Raw genomic sequence first — 21,652 nt, 5'->3', positions numbered from 1 at the left:
AAAAACATATTCGGTGACCATAAACTCAGTCATATAGAAAAATAAACTGTAGAGAGGGGCATTTTGCTTAATAGATGCACCATATAACATATTCATTATATTTTTTACTGTTCTTCAATGTTTAATTTATGTTTGAATAAATCCATCAAGTTTTTATGTCAGCCACCATTTAAATGTTTATATTTAAAAAAAACGAACTGAAGTAGAAATATTATTATGTAACTGTTATGTTTACTATTGTAAAAACTTCATTAATTAACCTTCAATATTATAGTAATGTAGTAGCCTACCAACTGACTCTCATGTACTGTATATGTTACAGCATTAGTTGAGAGATTTTTTTTTCCTTGAGAAAATTTGGCATGTACTGTACCTGATATATATCCAAAATAATCGATACTGAATCGAATCGTAAAGCTTGTGAATGAGAATCGAATCGAATTGTGATATTTGTGTCAAAACCCAGCCCTATTCATAATGTGTTACTTTTGGCTTTTAAATTTTCACAATGTACTGAGGAATTTTTGCAATATGGAAAATATCTGCATTAACTTAGTGTATCTTTTTTCCTACACACCCTTAGATGCATCAACCAGCAAGATTTTTTTATTTTTTTATTTTAATTTAAAACTGTTAATTTTACAATTGTTCTGGAGCAGTTGTACAGAGAATAGTGCCTTATCAAAATGATATAATAATTTATCAATCATATCCACAGAAGTCATATCCCAACTTGATCAGTTAAAAAAACTAAAAAAAAAAAACTAAACTTGGGCACATGTGCAGACACAGGTATGTGTAAGGGACACGTAATCTGTAAAGCATTGTTTAAATACTGTTGAGTTTGACAAACACATGACGGTAATGCATAACTAAATGTTCCTCCACCTAGAAGCATTCGCACCAGAACAAACAAACTCTCAACCCATTTGCCTGGTAGGGTGGCATATTACTGTAAATACATCTTTGTTATACAAACCGTTTTACAAAGGGACAAGACAAGTTGATATTAGTGTTTGTGATAATGTATAGTGGTAGTGTATAATTTGGCATACACTTAAAAGCAAAATACACCCTTCATAAAAGAAGGAAATGATCAGTGTGTTTCCAGAGAAGGGACAGAGCTGTGTGGAATAAAGGTAACTTATGTGAAAAATAATGCGTTTTTTAAAAAACGAAGTATTAACACATGTTAGACTGCACCCCATAAACACAATCAAGCCTAGAAAAAAAACACTGAACCACCCCTTTAAGGCCGATTTTAAGCCGATTTGCATTTCTGAAAGATCAGGGGGCGTGGCCCGATTTGAGGCTTGTCGCAAACGATTTTTTGTCCAAAAAAAATCCTCTATTGTGTGGTGTCATTACGATTATTTAACAGCTCCCGATCGAGACGGAGTGTCGCCGAACTCAAATCGTAAATATCACACATGTTTGATATTTCCGACTCTTGATCGGGCTGCGTCTGATGTGATACCCGCGATAGCCAATGAGAGCGAGCAAGCGTCACTTACTGGATGCTGTGTGCTTCTATAGCTGAAACTTGGCAGCCACAAAAATGCCAAGAAAGCAGAATACATCACCCATATTCTTTGTTATACTTTGTTTTTCACTGTACAACAGAACGCGCCGGAAGAGCCAGTTGACAACGTGATTGTTCTCCATTTGTTTATCTTCTCTAGTCACGTTTGATCTCGTGAGTCTCCATGAGCTCTAGTGTCACTGTGAAATCGTTCCTACAATCATCAAGTGTGTGGTCTCGCGGTCTGCTGGAATCGTCTAGTGTGTGCGTTCAGAGGATTATAAGGCTAACAATCGGTTTAAACTGTCTTCATGTCTGTGGTCTCCCATGGTTTTAAAATCATTTAGGATTTGAAAATAGTCTAGTGTGCAGCCAGCTAAAGAAAAAGTAATCGTTGAAAAGTCTGTATAGTCCATAAAATGCTGTATGGGATTCTGGACATTACAGAAGTATGACTATTCATGTAGACTGAGCCATTCACCATAGCACCAGCATAACAAACACACAGACTCATGTGCCAGCAAACACTCATGTCACAGGCAATGAAAATCAGGATCTCTTTGTCTTTTTGGCTATTTTAAATGCTGCTAACACAATGCTATGCAAAACAGGCATTAAATAGACAACACTCTTACTATTTGGTATTTGGACAGCTGTTTAGAGCATATGAATTACCCTTTTCCCAATTACAGGTTTGAGGAATTTCAGCAAAGTGAAATTCAGACTCTGTAAAGCAAGGTGAAAAACACAGATGTACATGTATGTATAATAGTGAAGTTCTCCAGAGCATTGCAATTAATGACATAAACAGAACTTTAAGCAGTCTTACACTGAAAATCACTATAACATTTTGGGATATATGAACAAATACCACAGAAAATACAGAAAGTTTCACTATTTTATCATTACATCACTATTTAATTACATATACTATATATACACTATACATATACATCATTACATATACTATTATCTAAAGGCTAAATCCTATTTAACTATCAACAAACCAAAGCAAAAAACAAAAGTGTGGCTCATGAGTTTATCCATTTAAATTCAACATTAATAAGTAGCTCAAAGTAAAACAAATATTTTTATTTAGCAAGGATGCATTAAATTGACCAAAAGTGGCAGTAAAGACATTTAAAATATTAGGAATTACTTATATTTTAAATAACTGCAACCTTGGTGAACAGAAGAGAACATTTTATAATACAAACTAAATGCTTACTGTTTTGTTTAGTTTTATTCCTAAACTTGAAGCAGTGTTTTTAAGATGTTAATGCAGTTAACATAACTCATTCCCTGGTGTAGTGGTATCCCTCACTCGAAAGTCACTTTGAATAAATGAATACATACTAAAATATATAAATATCAGTGGTGTCAAAGGTAACAGACTATAATGTATGATTAATTACATTCATTTAATGCCATTACATTTAAGACAATACACTATTTTTTGTGTGTCAGAATTTGTCAAAGATTATATTTTTCTCCTCACAAGTGAAGCTAAATGTATTAAAACTGAATGCACAGCAAACATATGTGACCTGTGCTGGCAAAACGAGTCACAAATTTTCAAAAATGAGTTATTTTTGTTCACATTCTCCACTAAAAGACCTTCAGAATGATGTATGATTTGTTGGAATCGGACGAAAAATGAGCTACACCCGTTTGAAGTCGACAGTCAGCAAAGTCAATTTTGAGCAAAATCGAGTTAAAGTTTTCTGAAGGTTCCAAAGCAAAATCACCTGCAGCGTTGCTTCTTTTCCTCCAGTTCTTTTCTTAATAATAATTAGAAATAGGGGCTACAGCCCCTTTCGGGGCTTGGCCCCCAAAAAAACAGTAGAACAAATATAAGAAAGAAACAAATAATGCATTACCTTTTTCATTTTACATATAAACAAAAGCACTCACGTAAGAAAAACAAATAATCAAATGTAAAATCCCTTTAGTTTGTTCATTACAAATAAATTGATTATTAAAACTACAAAAGCAGTTCAATCAAGAGCAGCGAGTGATTATTTTATCGTTAGATTAACTAATGAGACAGACGGCCTATATATTAAGACCCACTGTAATGCATGGATCTAATATAATATTACACATCAGATGTTTTTCCCCAACAGTTCCCCAAACGTTCACTTAAGACATAACAGTCTATGTTTGCGTGAATACTTAAATACTGTAATTCTGTGTATATGTGTATATTAATCGGGATCGCGTGCTGTCGGAAGCGCCTTTATGCGCGCGCTTCGGATGACAGTCAGCATGAGAAGCGAGTGGAGAAAAGGTACTCCTCTCAGAAAACGTACAAATAAGGTAATTAAACATCTAAAATTATTATTTGGAGCATTGGGATCGCTAGACGAGGGCTTAATGAACTCATTTTTGTGAAAACCTCAAAATCAACTTTTTTTTTTTGCTTGTAGCTCCAAATTAGCCTGTGCGCATTCCGACTCATTTTGCCAGCACGGGTCACATATTTCCATTTAAAATCACAATCAGCAAGTTAGAAATGAGTTTAAGAGTGAACTACCAAAACTAGCCTCTAAATATGGATATTTTCTTACACAAACGCATCGCTTCACTTCAGAAGACCTTCAGAAGGGTGAACTATCCCTTTAAGATGCCTGAAATAGTACAGAATATACTGTATATACAATATACAGCATATTTCTTGGTGTTTTGATATGTTCAACACTAAAAGCTAACACAATCTACCATATAAACCAGAGTCTCTAAATTCTATATTTTCTGATAGTTGTTTTTATTAATATCCTTAAATATAAGTTACAGCTGCCATTCTTAGATAATGAAAAACATTTTTGGAATTCTTCAAATTTAGGAAAAATGTAATGCATAAAATCAAAGTGGCCGAAACGCTAACTAGCACTGGCAAAATCAAAAATACACACAAAAAAGCAGCTAGAACTACTTGCAGCTACTAAAACATTGCTTTATAGCAAGAGGCACAGAACTGTTTTGACATTAAAGCCTACCTCCAATGGTTAGAGCACTTAGACGCGTCTTGACATGTTTAAGGTCTGGAGAGGCAGTAGCAGGGAAGAAAAATCCACTTGGGAGTTAGTGATTCCCAAACCCTCACATAAATAATCCCAATGAGAGAGACTAACAAACATTAAGCTCCAGCACAGCTGCACTAATGAAATCTAAAGAGTTGCTTACTGAGGTGAACCACACATCTTATTATGGATTCCAGACAAAACACAAATTTCCTTCACTAAATCACACCAGGCTCCAAACCAAGCAATTCCTTAATACTGCAGCAATACAGTCACAGCTTCAAGGCCCATGATAAATCACAGCCTACACGACTGGAGAAGATCAAGCTTAAATTAAGTCCCACACACTGCCAGGCAGAGCCAACACTAGCCACGGAGAGGCTAAACACTGTACTTTCAAAGAAAATGCTTATTTACCATAAAGATTTTACACTTGAGAGTCATAATTTAGCTTTCAGTCCTCTCTCTGGCCTTTTTTTACATTTTGGAATTACTATTTATTTGTACAGTGTAGTTTGTGTAAATGGTGGGAACTTTGGAAGGGGGCTGAAAAATATGTACCAAGTAGGTATAAATTTGATATAAAATGCTCCTTCTTAAAAGAGCAAAGAAAATACTGTTTTTGGAAATAAGTACCCTTTGTCAGAACACCCGTTTTATGTATTGTATGTTTCTCTATATACAATGTACAGAGTTCAAACCTACATCAACATTAATCATTATACACACAAAGGTACTGCCGAGTGAAAAGAAATCATGAAAGGAGTACATGTTTTGAAAGTACTGGTTTAATAATGTATTGTTGTAGTAGTTTATGCATGTGAATAACTAGTTCAACAAATCACCTATATTATAGGGAATTATCAGACCTAGAGGGACTTTTTGCATTTGTTTTGTTGCAAAATATGCAGAATAAAAAAAAAAAAATTGTAATTTACTAAAATATTTACTACATTAACATAATAAGGCAGGAAAATATCAGCCTTATATGATTTATAAGAAAAGTTTTTTAGCTGTTTATAAATTGGGCACAGATTAAATGTATAATTTAAATAAGGTATAAATGAAATCTAGATCTATTATATCTAAGATGGCATGTGGTGGTATTCTGAAGTCCTCTACTGTTTTTCTTAATTCATACTCCATTTCTATTTGATGGTAAAACATTGTCCAGGTTAAACATAATCCAGATGTTGGTTACACAGGTGTGTATGCAGTAGCTCTATGCGTGTCTCTGAAGGAAATAAAGGAGCTGATAGGCATTAGGGCATCAGGGTTAGTAAACTACTTAGCAGAGCTTAGCAGTGAGAGGAGAGATAAACACTTTCACCATTTTACATTTGATCAATTTCAAGGATCAGTTTAATCTTACGCCAAACAGGCATAAAATGGTTACTACATATTAATATGTTAGGGATACAATTTTCATTAAAATGTTATCTTACTAGGCTAATTCATTCAATGCATTAATCTTTCCACTAAAAGACTGCCAATAACAGAAAGTTGCTATGCAACAGAAATAAGTGATATGGCAAACAGGTGTTATAGCGGTTACGGTGTAACTGGTTTTAGCTTGACTGGAATGCTTATTGACCAATCAGATGTCAGGACTTCTTGCTTTAATAAGTCTAAATAAATGCCAGATGTCATAAAAGAAGTGTGGGTTTGTATAGAAGTACTGTCCGTTTCAGGTCCTAGGTGACTTGTAAGTTCCCAAGAATTTTGAATGTTTTCAGTATCTGAAACATCAGTGTTGTTACTGTTAACTAAAACTAAAATTACTAAAATTCATTCGTTTTAAAAAAACTGAAATTAAAGCAACTGCATATAGTTTTTGTGTATTTTTGCGACTTTGGAGTCCCCTACAGTTAAGTTAGTGGAACTCTCTGTGATAAATATATCACTGTCCTAATCACATTGGACAGTTGTACACGTACATTTGTTGCTGCCATACAGTAATCTGCCTTTTTTCACAGAATTTCATACCTAAAATTACAGACTTACACACTCCCAGAACAGACGTTTGAAGGGGAGCATTGGAAAGAAACAGAAGCCATTCAGTTTATTAGAAGTCAGCGTATCATGAGAATAATTTTGAAACTGATATTTCAAGGTTAAGAAAAAAACAAAAACACTTTCATACACTTGTTTAAATACAATATAAATATTAGATGAAAAATGTAAAATTTAGAAATGATGCCTTGGCAACTAACTGAAAGTTTAACACCAACCTCACACATAAATATGCACCAATGTACAGATCTGTTTATGTTCATGACTATTAGCAACCACTGAAGTAAATGATACTCAACATTATTCCAGGTAACTAATAGCAGATTATAGGCTGCGTTCACACAGCAATAGAATACAGCTGTTAGTCCCATATTTTGTGCTTAATATGGTGGCGTTCATTTTGTTTTTACCAGCGTGATAGCTGCATTCTAGGGGTGGGTGATCTTCCCAAAAAATCATATCATGATTTTATAACACAAAATCACAATCCACGATCTGAATCGTGATCTTCCCAATTTTACGATGTACAGTCAAGAATATCCAGACTGGAACAAGCCTATGACTTACCTATTTGCATAATTTAAAAAACACAGTATTATTAAATCAGTTGTCAAAATGGTCAATAAAAGTTAAACTTTAAAACACTGAATCACTGTATGAATCAAATATACATTGATTCTTATTACGGTTAATAAAGTGATTCATTCAAGAGCAGTGATTGATTTTCTTTTGTTGTCTGATTAACATTAATGACACAGACAGCAGCAGGTTTATTAGGCTGCTTTTCTTCAAGACAGAATGCACGGATCTAATATACTGACAAGCATCCGATTTCTTTCCCAATTGTTTGACTGTATGACATTTTTGTGTGTATTTGACCATTTATGCACACCTAAAACCCCAAATATACTTTGCTTGTTCGTGTTCAGCTCGGTCTCGAAGCACACACACAGAACATGCCTGAGGAACAAGCTCTTTCGCAGATAATGTGCTTTTAATAAATCTATTTAAAATAAAGCATGTCCCACAGTAGACTGCATTTTACGAGTCACATTACATGATTCGACTGATTAAATGTTAAGCTTTTAAGGAGTGGCGAAAGAGCACTGCTTTAAGGAATGGAACGGCTTGCACCACAAATCGAAACTGAAACTAAAATTTGATTCATCACATTACTACTGCTAGCTCACGCTGAATTGTTTTTCAAATGCGTCACCACGCATGAAAGACACTTAACAGAGACACGTGATATAATTTGACCAGTCACAGTCATCTAGTAAGCAGTCACTGCTGTAGTTGTAACATTTTTATGAAGACGTAAATGATCACGATCTCTACGAATCGCTTGAAAAGCAGATCGTAGACATCTACAAAATCGATCATGATATAAAATCGTCAGATCGCCCACCCCTACTGCATTCTATAACTGAAAGTTATAGAACGACACCTGCTAATTTTCAGGACTTACAATCACATTCTTAGCAAACCTGCGTTGTATATGGACAGCTACGTGTTTGCAAGGTCATATAATGTGAGAACCACAATGATATGGATCTTGATAATGTCGTTACGGTTACCTGAGTTAGAATACAGCTGAAACTTATTTACACTGTTCAAAGTGAGTGATGCACTTTTCACATTGGGCTGAATTTATAGACAGTCTTTAAAAGATAACCTAAAATTTGTTAATTATTAGAGTAAAGTACTAATTGAAAGATAATCTGTAGATTAACAGATCATCTAGTGTTGGTCCATGATGGACACAGGTACAAATGTAAAATGACATGGCGTCTGGAAACCAACAACCACATCAAGCCTAAGCTCTCCAGCAGAATATAAGCAAACAGTGTGCAGAAAATAGAAAGTTGTGTGCTTGTAACTCCAAGGTCAAATCATATAAGCAAGCCAATCTCTACAAAGACTGGTCTAGCAAAGCACATCACCCTTTTGTAGAGGCCAAATACAGTGCTGCTGGCCTTCATCACAGCAAACGCAGAATCACAAGTCAGTCTAAAATAAAAAAAGCCCAAAACTGCCTTCCAGAAAAGTTTTCCAGACAAGTTTCTTCAATCATCAATTTAACGCACTACCCATCATTCTGAATAAATGATGAAGGTTGAGCTGAGATTCAATGACCAATGGTCATGGAAAGCAGTTTTGACAAAACATCTGAGTCCTAACCAAGGTTTGGCGGACATTCATAATTCCTCACCGAGTTTATCCGATGATGTAATAATGTCAGTGGGAACGCATGAATCCAGATCAGCATCCATAATCCCCAGAGGGTCCAGCTGAGCCACATGGTGACCACGTATCTACAGGAGACAAGAGGTCCCCCCACAAACATGGGAGCCGAACGCAAAACCACCCACAAGGGAAAGATATAAAAGAGGGGAAGAAGAGGCCACAGAAGAGGAAGTGGAGAGCAGCAAGAGAACAAGAAGGTCGAGATGATATAGGAAGTGTGATTGATGATAAAATGAAGTGTCGGGTGCAGAGGGGGTTAGGGAAAGGGGAATTGAGAGAAAAAGGGACAGGTAAAGGGAAGGGGAAAGCGACAATCACACAAAACAGGCTCATTAATGGTGGTCTGTTGAGCTGTGGGGGACAGAAAACATTTCTCACCAACATGCTGGAACCCAGTAGCTACTGGGGACTCGTCAAAATTTACACAATTGATGCCAAGTGGGTCGAGGTTTGCATTGTGATGCCCAATTACCTGGAAACAAGGCAACAGCAGTCACAAGACATGAGGAGTTCACCAAGCAGATCTCATGACTGTGAAATCAAGCCCAATCTTTCACAGCGTCACAAACGTGAGATGGAAAACCATGCAACCAAAATGAGGTATTGCACAATTTGCTATCTTAAATCAAACGGGACTATCTGCTAGAGATCGACCAATATCTCATTTACCAATGAATCGCCACCTGTATGAAACCATTTATTTGCTTTATGGACCTACTGGTTATAAGGGAAAATCAACAGTGGTAGTTGGCGAATCAGATCTTTTTTGTTGTTGTTGTTAATGCTGCTGTTGTTTAATTCATCCGTGTTCCACCGTGGCCAGTGCCGGAGGTTTATTATTAGTCATGTTGTATTAAATCAAAGTCAAGGATGGAAACCGTTCACCTTTCCTCTTAATTCAAAAAAATATATGATAGTTATGATTCGTGCAGATCCAGCAAGCTGCATTATGACTCTGTCATTTCATATGACAAAAAAACAAAAACAAAAAAACTAAATAGTCATTGCGATGAAGCACTATTTTTATTTAAAAAATTCAAAACTTTTTCATGTGTAAGTCATTAATATTAAAGATCTGACTCACGGACTGCAAGTACGTTTTTTATATTTAAAGAGTTTTTATATTTTATATTTCTTATATTTAAAGCAGTGTAGAGTAGGGCTTGTTGTTTGTCATTTCTCCGATCACAAATGCAGACATGGTTTTATGTTTACGCGGCGCGATGCAACGCAACGCGTAAAAAGACAGTATAAGTCATTATAACCCATAATTATGTCCCCACTGGATGCAACGAATGCCTCGTTTATAATGGGTTTTCATGTTTTTGAATCATCGCTGCAGCAGCCCATTTCATTACACCAAATACACAAAATAATGTTCTTTTTAGCAACATCATATGACCCCTTTAATTTGGTAATAAAGTTCAGCACTAATTAACTTTTTAACTGAAAAGTAACTGAAATTTTCCTTCATATCACTTATATTAGAAACTATCGACTAAATTAATCAATTATCAGCCAGATTTTTCACCTTAGCTATCGGCAAACCCCAATACTGGTCGACCTCTGCTATCTGCTTAGTGCAGTGTTTCCCAACCTTTTTTTTTTTTAAGTCGCGGCACCCTTTGGAAATTTTAACAAATTTGTGACACCCTACAAAATAAATTGTCACAATACTTGAATTTCTAACTTCAATATGATACTTTGAAAAGTATAGATATTCGGTACAGCAGGGAGGACTGCAGAATATACTGTCATACAAATATTTTTAATATTATAAAAAAAATTTGTCCATCAATGGTGGCAATGCATCTCTAATTATTGGCAACATCAGAAATGGATATTATATAATAGATGCTTTTTTTTAACATTTTAGCAATTTAAAAATATTAAAAAATGATTTTTTTACACGGCACCCCTGCTTTCGACAGACGGCACCCCGGTTGGGAAACACTGGGTTAGTGAATGTTCTCCTGTAACCTCAAAAAGCATCAAAAGCATATTTTTATATATTTTTTTACAAAATGAACATAGATCTCTTACCTTGTTAAAGGTTTACACTGCAACTCATTTAAGGCAGCACTGAGATATCACTTTTAAGCCAGTATTTTTAAAGAAACAACCTCACAGGGTTTTTAAAATCTGCGTGTGTACCTGATAGGCCCTGATGAGGGACTGGACTGCCAGATGGTCTTCCACCAGTTTCTCCACATTCGGCTGGGCCCCCACCAGAGACTGGGCCCGAGCGAGCCCGGCCAGACTCACTCCCATTGGAGGAGGACTCTGGTAGGCTGTACCTGGGGGGGCACCAGCATTAGCATTCCTGAAGAAAATGTCCCAAGACTGGAGAACAGAAAAAAGAGACAGGATTTATTCTCTTTAGGTAGACACTTAAGTTGCAATCAATAGCTAAAAAACATAAGAACTGGATATGATATGATATTACTAAAATCATTTAGAACAACATCTAATAAAGCAGGTAAGAATCCTTTAACATGGTTCATCAGTTTGGACTGTTCCACAGTGACATTAAATTAAACATCTGTGGAACGCATGAACGGATTTATTTAGTTTTTGAATATGACCCATCTATAAAACATGTCTGATAATGCTTCAAAAGTGAATAATTACTTCTGCTGGCCAAGGTAAGCAACACTAGTACTATTGCTTATACTTAAGGTCAGTGACAAGGGATATTTTGATGAGTAACTCCTCCAGCAGCATTTGTGCTACAGAGAGAAATGGATGCTACAGACTTTAAATCATGTGGCTTTTTGAGAAAACTAGAAACAGCTGGATTCATACTTCGGCCTAATACAATATTTCAAAGCATTTTTATCATTAAATCGATCCTCACAATTAGGATAGAGACCGTTAATGCTACTTTTTGTGTTTTTGATGCCTCACCAATACAATGTGAAGTTGTACAAGATGTTCAGGGATTGTGGTCCTGAAGATCGATCATAAATGAGATGTGTGGGTTTATACTGTGATTTGTCAAATAACTCAAAGCCTGTCACATGAGAGAAGACTTGTTTGCAATTCAGGTGCAAGTTATAAGAGAAAAGCCCTAGACACTCAGCAAAATATCGTCTAATTATCGTTATCGATAAAATCCCATAAAATATCGAGATATAATTTTTTGTCAATATCGCACACCCCTACCTCCAACTAGTTTGTGATTTTTAAATAAACCAGTTTGATTTCCATTTGTCAGGTATCAATTTATGGAAATAACAGATCTGAACAATAATACTTAAAGGGGTAATTCACCGCTGGCATGATGGGCTTTTAATAAAACTTGGCTAGATCAAGGACGGGCAAACGTTGTCCTGGAGGGCCACTGTCCTGCAGAGTTTAGCTCCAACCCTGATAAAGCTGATAAAGCTCACCTGCCTGCAGCCTTCTAGTAATCCTTAAGACATTCAGTACGTTTACATGGACAACAATACTCCGATTTTAATACGATTAAGACAATACTCGGATTAAGAATCTACCATGTAAACAGAGATGTTTGATTACCTTAATCCGGCTAAAGTCATAATCGAAGTACACACAAATCGAATTCAGACATGTGGAGTATTCCTATTTTAGTCGCATTATTGAAGTGCAGTAAAGACATGTACACACCTTAATCACATTATTACCGTCGCGCATTTTGTGACAGTATACACACACGGCATGTCAACCGTTTGATGGCAAATAAAAGAGCTTCAACACCACCATCGTCTGAATGCACGTACAAATAATTAACTGCACTTGAAGCTTTCATAAAATTAAAAATGAAACACCCAAAACTGTACATGGCATCATCACTAAGACGAACTATATGTTTATACGTGAAATTCTGGAGGGGACGTTGGATGGCGTCACGTGGTGACGCAATGACATGTGCCATTAATCGAACTATGCACTATAACATGCAAAACAGGAACATGAAAGGAATATTCTAAAAGTAACTTAAATGAATCGCGATTTGTTTAGCATCTCAACCGATTTGAATCATCACATATTTGAATCGATTTTCAACCGGCTCGCAGTTAATCGTTACATCCCTACACCATAATCATAATATTGACTTATTTAGAATAAGGTAAATAATTAGATTACTGATGTCCATGTAAACGTAGTCATTGATTAGCTGGTTCAGGTGTGCTTGATTAGGGTTGGAGCTAAATTCTGTAGAACAGTGGCCTTCCATGACTGAGTTTGCCCATCCATGGGACTAGATGATTTAGTGAGAACTTGGAAAAATGGCTGTGGCGTTCCCTTTTGCCAAAAAGGTTGTGTACCTTCAACACCCATAAAACAAAACCTGCAAGACCTGGGGCCCGTTCTTCGTACCTCGCTTAAAACATCTGAGATGATCTGAAAGATGCCAGATCTTCTAATCGTGATAACTGTACTATGGCTAATTTGGTTCTTCCAACAAATTTGCGGATTTGATTAAAATATCTGGATTAAGTTGTCTAAGATTACTGCGCGTTCTCATGTTCCCCGAAAAGGGTAAATGTATCGATACTTGAAACCACGATCAGCAATGCAGCGATTGGCTGGCGGCAAGACAGCAACGTAATGACATCATATAATTAAAAAAGACACCTGACGAAAAAACTTGACAAATTTCTGGACCTTTATAAGGAAACAGTCAAGCGAACAAAACTACAAAAATGTTATAATAGATATATGAAATATGCACTGTTTTTATTTTATTTTTTACACGATTCTCAATTTTTATATTCACGATTTCTAGTATTTGTACAGGCTTTACATTTTTATTTCAATGTTGTAATTAGCAATTCATGTAATTTTATATTTGAAGCAGATTTGTTACGTGACAGCATTAATTAAAGTTTCTTAAGGGTCAAGATCATGTTATCTGCATCTCCTGCACTCCATCAAGCCACTCCCATAATATCTGTCATCACTCAGATTAATGCACAACTCAGATTAACTGTATTATATTATATAAAGTTATTTTCTTTATTTCTTTATTTTCGTTAGTTAGTTACTTTCAACGAGTAAAACTGGCAGTGTCTATAGTATTACAGATTACACAACATTATAATATTATTTTCAAATTAATTTTTTTATTATTATAATTTTAAATGATTGTCCCCGGATTAGTAGGGTACTCTTGTAATAAAGTAGCAGTGGCTGGGATAGATTTTAAATAACAATTCCACTTAAAAAGATGCAATCTAATCCTATTTACACGAAATAAGCCTGCTACCGAGCAGGTTTAAGCTTACGGACCTGTTGCAAGTCCAGCAACAAGTCCAAGATGTGCTTCGAAAAACCAAATAATCCAAGATCATGCCAAATCGTCAACAATCAAATCCAGCAAACTGAGTTAGCGACGTACGAAGAACAGGCCCCTGGGCTGTGTTTCCCAAAAGCATCGTATTTGTAAGCAGATTGTAAGTAGATTGTATAACCTTTGCCACCAATGGTCTCTACGATTAACTTAACTCACAATGCTTTTGAGAAATGCAGCCCAGGTCCAGTTTACTTAGGCTGAGTTTACACTGCAAGTCTTAATGCACAGATCTGATCTTTTGACCATATCCGATTTTTTGGCCCGCCTGTTTACATTCATTTTAGACATGACTGGTATCCGATATCTGTTTACATTAATTCACACCCAAAATGATTGACCCTCGGTAGACCCTCGGGTTTTGAAGGCGCGTTTATTATTAAAATTATTAATATAATTCACGTTGAGTGGCCATTATTATTTGCCAGCATGGACAACGGCTGTTATGGATATTTTGCAGCACAAAATCTGACTGAACGGATAAAGAAAACAACAGTACAACCAGAAAATAACAGTAATTTTCATGTTATTTTATCTACAGCTCGTTCATTGTTGAATTCTGAGGTGAAATAAAGGTAGCACTGTAAGACTATATTTCTTTGAATGAATTTGAATTAATTAAGGAGAGAACGTGCAAACGAGTAGCCTAATAGTGAAGCTTGTTGGTTTAATTACAACAGCTAAGTCATCACCTCATTGCTGAGAAATATAATGTAGCTTTTAGTAGCGAAGCTATTGTATTTATTGTTGTTGTATTTATAAAATTCACAGGGCAGGGGTGGAAAACCAGCTCCTGAATGTTGCACACTTCCTTACCTATATGTTCCCACCTCAATAACGTGCTCAATACAGCACATCGGCATTAAAACGCTATCTTTATGGGCAAATGTGTCATCCTTGCATAGTGGTGGCTTGGAGTTCTGAGGGGAATTGGATATGCGCGTTTAGACGTAGGTCGGATGTCCAGATATTGGATATTTATCTGATTTAAAACCACAAGTGGCCCAGATCGGATGCGAAAAAAAATCGGATCTCATGCGGATTTTTGTGTTTTTGTGCAACAAATTCCGATCCGTGTCAGATGTGAGCAAAAAAATCTAATTTCTTTATGCCAGTGTAAACGCAGCCTTATATACATGGTTTCTGCAGGTTTTATAAAATGTAAATGTAAGGCTTTTTAAGACAAAGTAAATAAAATTAAAAGAATAAATTGAAGGGAACAATGCATAAATATGTTCTCTAAATGTAAGGGAGCATTCAATGACTTGTAAACTGATTACTATTACTTTTGAATTATTAATAAAAAAATAAATAAAACGCTTTAGGTTTGAATAGCTTTTCTCCTAACTACTAGAATATGGAAATAACTGTTATTAGGGGTGCTCCGATTGATCGGCTACCGATCCCTATCAGCCGATAATCACGTTGGGATGATTGATCGGCGGTCTCTAAAAGGCCGATCTCACTTATAAAGTAATTTGAAAACCTTGTGTGAGATGTAATTTCACAAACAGCGTGAGTGAATCACCGCGCACGCGCTCTCTCACTCTCTCTCTCTCAAAATACGCAAATGGCTTCAAATCACCACACATCGCGTCTGTCTATAAGCGAGCTGCACGCTGCACAGTTGACAGGAATTGTCACTTGCACAGTCCTTTGAAAACCTTGTGTGAGACGTAATTTCACAAACAGCGTGAGTGAATCACCGCGCGTGCGCTTTCTCTCAAAATACGCAAATGTCTTCAAATCACCACACATCGCATCTGCACTGTAAGCGAGCTGCTCGCTGTACAGTTGACACGGGAATTGTCACTTGCACAATCGAGGCAGTGTCACATCGTCACTAAAGTTTATAAATTGCATTTCTTTTTCATTCTTGCCAGTGTTTAACCATTCAGTGCTCACGCGCTCTCCTGGAGACAGTACGCTCATGCACACTCGCAGCAAACATAACGCCAGGTTCACATTACTCCGTTTGCAGTGCATAAGTGGTGAGTATTTTTTCCGTGCTCATGTTAACAGATTGAAGCATTCACTGCACACGGTTGCAGTCCTGCATTGCAGAGATCGTTTCCGCACCGAGTCTATTGCAGCGCTGCAAGCGCTGAATTAAAGTAACAGCGCATTGTTTGGGAAAACAAAGTTCTTTATGAACCGTAGGATTGCTTGTAATAAAGATTTCAATGCAAAAGGAAAGGCAGTAGAGCTGACTATTTCTGTCAATGGTACTGTAAGTTTGTGATAACGTAAGAAAAGTTTAAATGTTTTGCCAATTGCTTGAGCAACTTAATATATAAATCTAGAAGTAAATGCAAAAGTAAAAAGCATTGAATAAGTGTTGCTTGTAGGGATGCTCCGATCAGGATTTTTGCAGCCGATACGGAGTACCGATTTATTGTCATGGTGATCGGCCGATACCGATGCCGATTCCGATGCTTCAAGCTTTATATAGACGGTTTCAATGATCGCATGCGCCTGGCCTGAAGTTAACTTCCGGTCTGTGTTTGTTTATCAGTCTGGCTATGGCACCGGCTACAAACACAGTTAAAGTTAAGGTGATGAGTAGACTGAAGTTGGGCTCAGGTGGTTGTGCTGTGGGATGTGTTTCCCATACATTTATTTATTTGTGGGCTTTGTTGAATAAACATGAGCACGTACTGCACGTTTAAAAATCAAAACGAGGCGCGGGTGTTTTTATATCACTGTATTTCTGAAGGAAGGAAATTTTCGATGTCATTTTCATTTCATCTTGCATGTTATATGCCTCATAAAGCAGCGTTTGTGAGCTCAGCGCTGCTTTGTGTACAGCTGTTACTGGGGAAACCTCAGTTTCTGTTCCCTCCTCCACGCTGTGACAACTCACAAAAGCCTATTTTTAACCAAGCAGCACGGAGAGCCGCCCCCCCATTTTCAAAAATGAAATTCAGGCCCTGAATAAATGTCTAAAAATCCTGATTGGAGTATCACTATAAATAGTTATAAATTATAAAAAGAAGGCTTTAAAAAGATCAGTATCGGCAGATACTGCTTTCTGTGATCGGCCTCAAAAATCCTGATCGGAACACCCCTAACTGTTATTGTACCTACTGATCACACTGCAAAAAAGTGATGTTGTTCCATATCATTTTTGTTGTTTTCCAGCATCCAAGATTAAGATTCTTAAATCATGATACATTTACTTGAGATGCAAAATGACAAGTCTTGCTTTTTGTAAAACTGATAAAAATTATGCGTTAAAAACAAACAAACATCTGCCAATGGGCTCAGAAAAAAAAATAAAAATAAATAAAACTTACTTCAGTGGGAAAACAAGTTTTCATTCCCCATTGGCAGATATTTGTTCTGGTTTCATACTCACTTAATTTTGTTCAATTTCACATAAAACAAGACTTCATATCTTAATTTTGCATCTCAGGTAAATGTATCTTGATTTAAGTTTGTTTAGATATTTGTACTGAAAAACAAAAAAATACTGAGGAAGATTTTTAGCAATGCATGCAACATTTAATGGCATGACTTTATGAATTTAAGACTTGCTGCTCTGATTTTTCACCTTTCTAAGGCCTTACTTTGTGGAGAGGCAAACAAAGACTTTTTAAGACCCGCAGAAACATGTTCTATACTGGACTATTTAAAAAAAATGTGGCGTAATGTGATCTTGTAACACAATAACAAAAATAAAACTGAATCCAAGAGCATGTAATTGTCTGAAGGACAGGGGAAATATCTATACACAGAACATTGAGCAAAACATTAACCCAAGATACTCTGGATGTTGTACTCACTTTTGAACTGTGAAGGTACTGAAGGTCATTACATAAAACCTCATTAGAAGTACACTGGGTGAAAACAACTAGCCTAAACACTCACAAAGACGTCATGTGTCACTGTGTCCTGGAACCGGCACACTCTCATGACTGCTCTAAAAATACTACAGGGATCCCAGCAATAGGGCCTTTTGCACCGCGGGAACCTTTTCATAGTACCAGAACTAATTGTGGAACTACCCACTTTTTGGCGTTTTCGCACCGCCGGAACTGGGTGCGATTTTAGTACCGGACTGCCTTTTTCGAGAACCAAATTAGCTCCTACGTTCTTCTTTGTTTCTGTTGTTGAACGCCGCGCACAAATGACGTCGCTGTCGACCGGCTTACATAATTTCCTAGTACACAATGTCGGTGCGAATGCAACCCTTTAATGGTACTGGAAAATAGTTCGCGCAAAATCGTCCCAGTACTTTAGTACTGTACATTTAGTTCTGGAACTAAAGCGGTGCGAAAGGCCCTATTGTGACCTTACACATACAAGCTGCAACCCAGCATCTGCAGACAGACCGAAATTCAGTGTATACTTGTATTGGGATCGCTTTTGGAATTATGACGAAATGCCCAAGACTTTTTGTTAGGGACTGACAAGGGAGCGGAGTTATATATATATATATATATATATGAAAGTTGGGAACAGTCAGAAGGTTGCAACCACTGGCACCACTGAAAGAGAGGTCTCTTCATTCCTTCTTCCCATAATCCACCTGCACGTCCTCTTACCTTGTGCACACTCTTGGGATTCTCCAACCATGCATAGTACATCTCCTCGACATAGTTAGAGCTTGTTCCGTTCAGAAATGGCTCTGCGGCCACCGGTGCCGTGTAGCACCTGAATGGCTGAAACGTCCTAGGGGTGGCCGCTGGCCTCTGCTGTGATAGATTTTTAGCAGTCTGTGAGGCCGTGATCGGCCTGAGCCGTGCCGCACAAGTCCTTAAGCGGTGCATCGCAGTCTTTTGAACGAGCACCACCCACACTCACAAGTTCCTGGATGTCCCCAGTGCCACAACAGAAAAGATAAGTGTCTCCTCCTTTTTCTTTAGCTCAAACGGAAAAGGCGTTTCAATTTGCTGGGGAAGAATAGATAGTTCCAAAAGTCCTTGACCTTTTAATCCTATCTGTGGTTTGTACTCTGAAAAAAAGGAACAGACAAGTCAGAGGTGCATTAAAGTGCAGTTTATCTCAACAATTAAAAGACAAATAGATTAGATGGATAGGAGGACACTGTTCAATCCAGCTCATTCTCTGGGTATCACATGGAGGTTTTAATGAGATTTTTAGTGCAAAAGCAACAGTTATAATCAGGTACAACAGTAAGCTGGAATCTTCATCATCAAAATGAAACATCTTCATACAGTTCAGAACGGATCTCATTTCATATCGGTTTATGCAGTTTTGTGCTTTTTTCTTGTACATTTGCAACAAGAGAGGTTCAGTATTACATCTTCACTAATGCACAGAAAGAAATGAGTTTATCACCCAAAAACATACTACAGACTATACGATAAAGAGTTAAAAACATCCTTTATCACATGACTAACTGATATGCAATTTATAACAATTTGTAACATTTGTCACAAGGAGTGTAGAAAACACGTGTGAATAACATTACATAACATTTAAAGCATGTTACACTACATACCCTTGACCACCGCTACAAGTGACTTATTTTACATCTCAACGAGTATTTCTGGCAATATCAAATTAATAATTTTTAACAACATATGTCATATGCAACTTTTAGTTTTTTCCGCACGTTTTAGCTAAATTTTGGCTTTCCTTCCTACCCAAGGAATAAATCACTGCTACTGTAATAATCTGAGCTATGCTCAACTTCAGAAAAATGAATAACTGTTAGCTGTGCCCTTTTCCGCTAAAATGAAACTGGTTTGACCATGTGGTTGAAATAAACATGGTAGTGATGGGACAATTGATATCGCAGCTCTGATGCTCCGACGCAGTTTTCAAACCACTATTGTATCGCACACTGTGCCGATGCTTGTATCGAAATGACAATACCACGTGATTGATGATGTTTGAAGCTTCAAACGTCATGCAGTATCGGAAGGTGGTTTGAAAAAACTGGCGCTTCACGATCCCATGCATAAAAGGATTATTCAGTCACTTTGAGGGCTGTCAGTAGGACATTTAATCATGTTTATAACTGGGGTCTCAGAGACCCCGAACACAACATAAGGGTAGACCTATAACAGCTCACCCAAATTTTTTTTTTTTCAGCTACCCACGTCAATTATTAATTATGATCACATGTTTGTGTATTTTATATTATTGATCGATATGTGAATCCGTTGACCAAGCTATACATGACACGAGTTGTGGTCTCATTGGCACAAATTAATTTAGATGAGATTATAGGCCTATCAGATTAGATATTGTATTGATCCCAGATTGATTCCACTCTTGAATGTCACAGACTTCCGAAGCCTTGTCTGGTCTCATGCTTTTTCAAACCATCCTCTGCTCCGCGATGATTTGTCAGAAATGATGGAGAAAACATGTCCGACCACCAGATGCCGCTAATGCACGGTTTCCCATCACTAAAACATGGACCCCTTCACTCCCTCCACACGCCTATGTTTTGACCTTGTATGGAAGGCCAAAAAAGCCAAAAACATGTGAATTTTAACGCATCTACAACGCGTTAAACACACGTATTTAAAAATCAGCACGTTAAACACGTGTATTCAACGTGTTAAATACGCGTGAAATACGTGTTAAATACGCGTGAAGAAAGCGTTAAAAATCAGCTTGAACAGGTCAGTGTCATTGGCTGCTGAGAACTTGGGTCAAACCATTTCTGTGAGCTTAGGGGGGTGTACCATTCATAGACTAGGCAACCACCATTTAACATGCAATAGATCAGCTTATTCAGCCTAATTATTGTGTCTTTCTTTTCTTTTCTTTTTTTTTGTATAGCCTATAGAAATAATATATTTAAATTGCAGTTTTATGAAAAACTAATGTTTCACCACTCATGCCTTTTTGTAAATAAACACATTAGTGGACATTCTAGCTTTAACAGTGATGAAACTTAAAGGGTTAGTTCACCCAAAAATGAAAATTAGCCTGTGTTTTACTCACCCTCAAAGCATCCTAGGTGTATATGACTTTCTTCCCCAACATGTGTATTTGTGGTGATATCATTAAGTAATCAAAAGTTACAGCATTTGGAACCAAGGTAGCCCTTATCTTAACCCTTTACAGTTTTGAAATTGTTGTTTTGCATTTGAAGTAATGCCTCGCTCAAGTTTAGTCAAAGCCCCAAAAAATTATACTTGTTTTATTCCACTCGATGAGACCTTTCAAATGACATATGACACATGACTATCTGAGCTGTATGATGTTTCTGACATATTAGAGTACATGGAACGAAAACATTTTTCATAAATTATGAAAAAAAAAAAATTATATTTATCTGCAAATAACTCAGCACTACCTAGGAGTTAATCAAAGTGGCCACATGCATTGTAAAGGTCAGACTCCCAAGCTTGCAAATGACACCTATTTTGTGTTGATTAAGGCAGATATTTTGAAAAATATGCTCATTTTTTTCTTCGCTGGGGGCGCCCGCCAGCGGTACACTCCGGTTTAGAGGAACTAGGCAGTACTGGTTAGGAGTTGATCAAAATGGTTGGATGCATTCGAAAGCTGAATTTCTAAGCTTTAAAATGATACCTAATTATT

At 36.9% G+C, this 21,652-nt stretch overlaps 1 protein-coding gene across 2 annotated transcripts in view; it reads right to left on the bottom strand.

Annotated features, from left to right (window-relative positions):
* The window catches only part of LOC107702872 (2-oxoglutarate dehydrogenase, mitochondrial-like), a 51,865-nt gene that overhangs the window by 28,243 nt on the left and 1,970 nt on the right, over positions 1-21,652 (bottom strand). The window contains exons 2-6 of one of the 2 annotated variants that reach the window (XM_016505308.1): positions 18,670-19,079; positions 10,960-11,148; positions 8,771-8,873; positions 4,522-4,566; positions 2,198-2,248 (exon numbers count right to left, since the gene is read on the bottom strand). In XM_016505308.1, coding sequence (XP_016360794.1) covers positions 2,198-2,248; positions 4,522-4,566; positions 8,771-8,873; positions 10,960-11,148; positions 18,670-18,894 — 613 coding nt within the window. In that variant the 5' untranslated portion in view covers positions 18,895-19,079. The remainder of the gene's footprint in view (positions 1-2,197; positions 2,249-4,521; positions 4,567-8,770; positions 8,874-10,959; positions 11,149-18,669; positions 19,080-21,652) is intronic. The other variant, XM_016505309.1, reaches the window with a different exon arrangement.

The sequence above is a fragment of the Sinocyclocheilus anshuiensis genome, unplaced genomic scaffold (genome assembly GCF_001515605.1).
Source record: "Sinocyclocheilus anshuiensis isolate Anshui unplaced genomic scaffold, SAMN03320099.WGS_v1.1 scaffold366, whole genome shotgun sequence".
Taxonomy (NCBI): Eukaryota; Metazoa; Chordata; class Actinopteri; order Cypriniformes; family Cyprinidae; genus Sinocyclocheilus; species Sinocyclocheilus anshuiensis.
The sequence above is the reverse complement of the archived record's forward strand: the minus strand, read 5'-3'. Positions and strand labels throughout refer to the sequence as shown.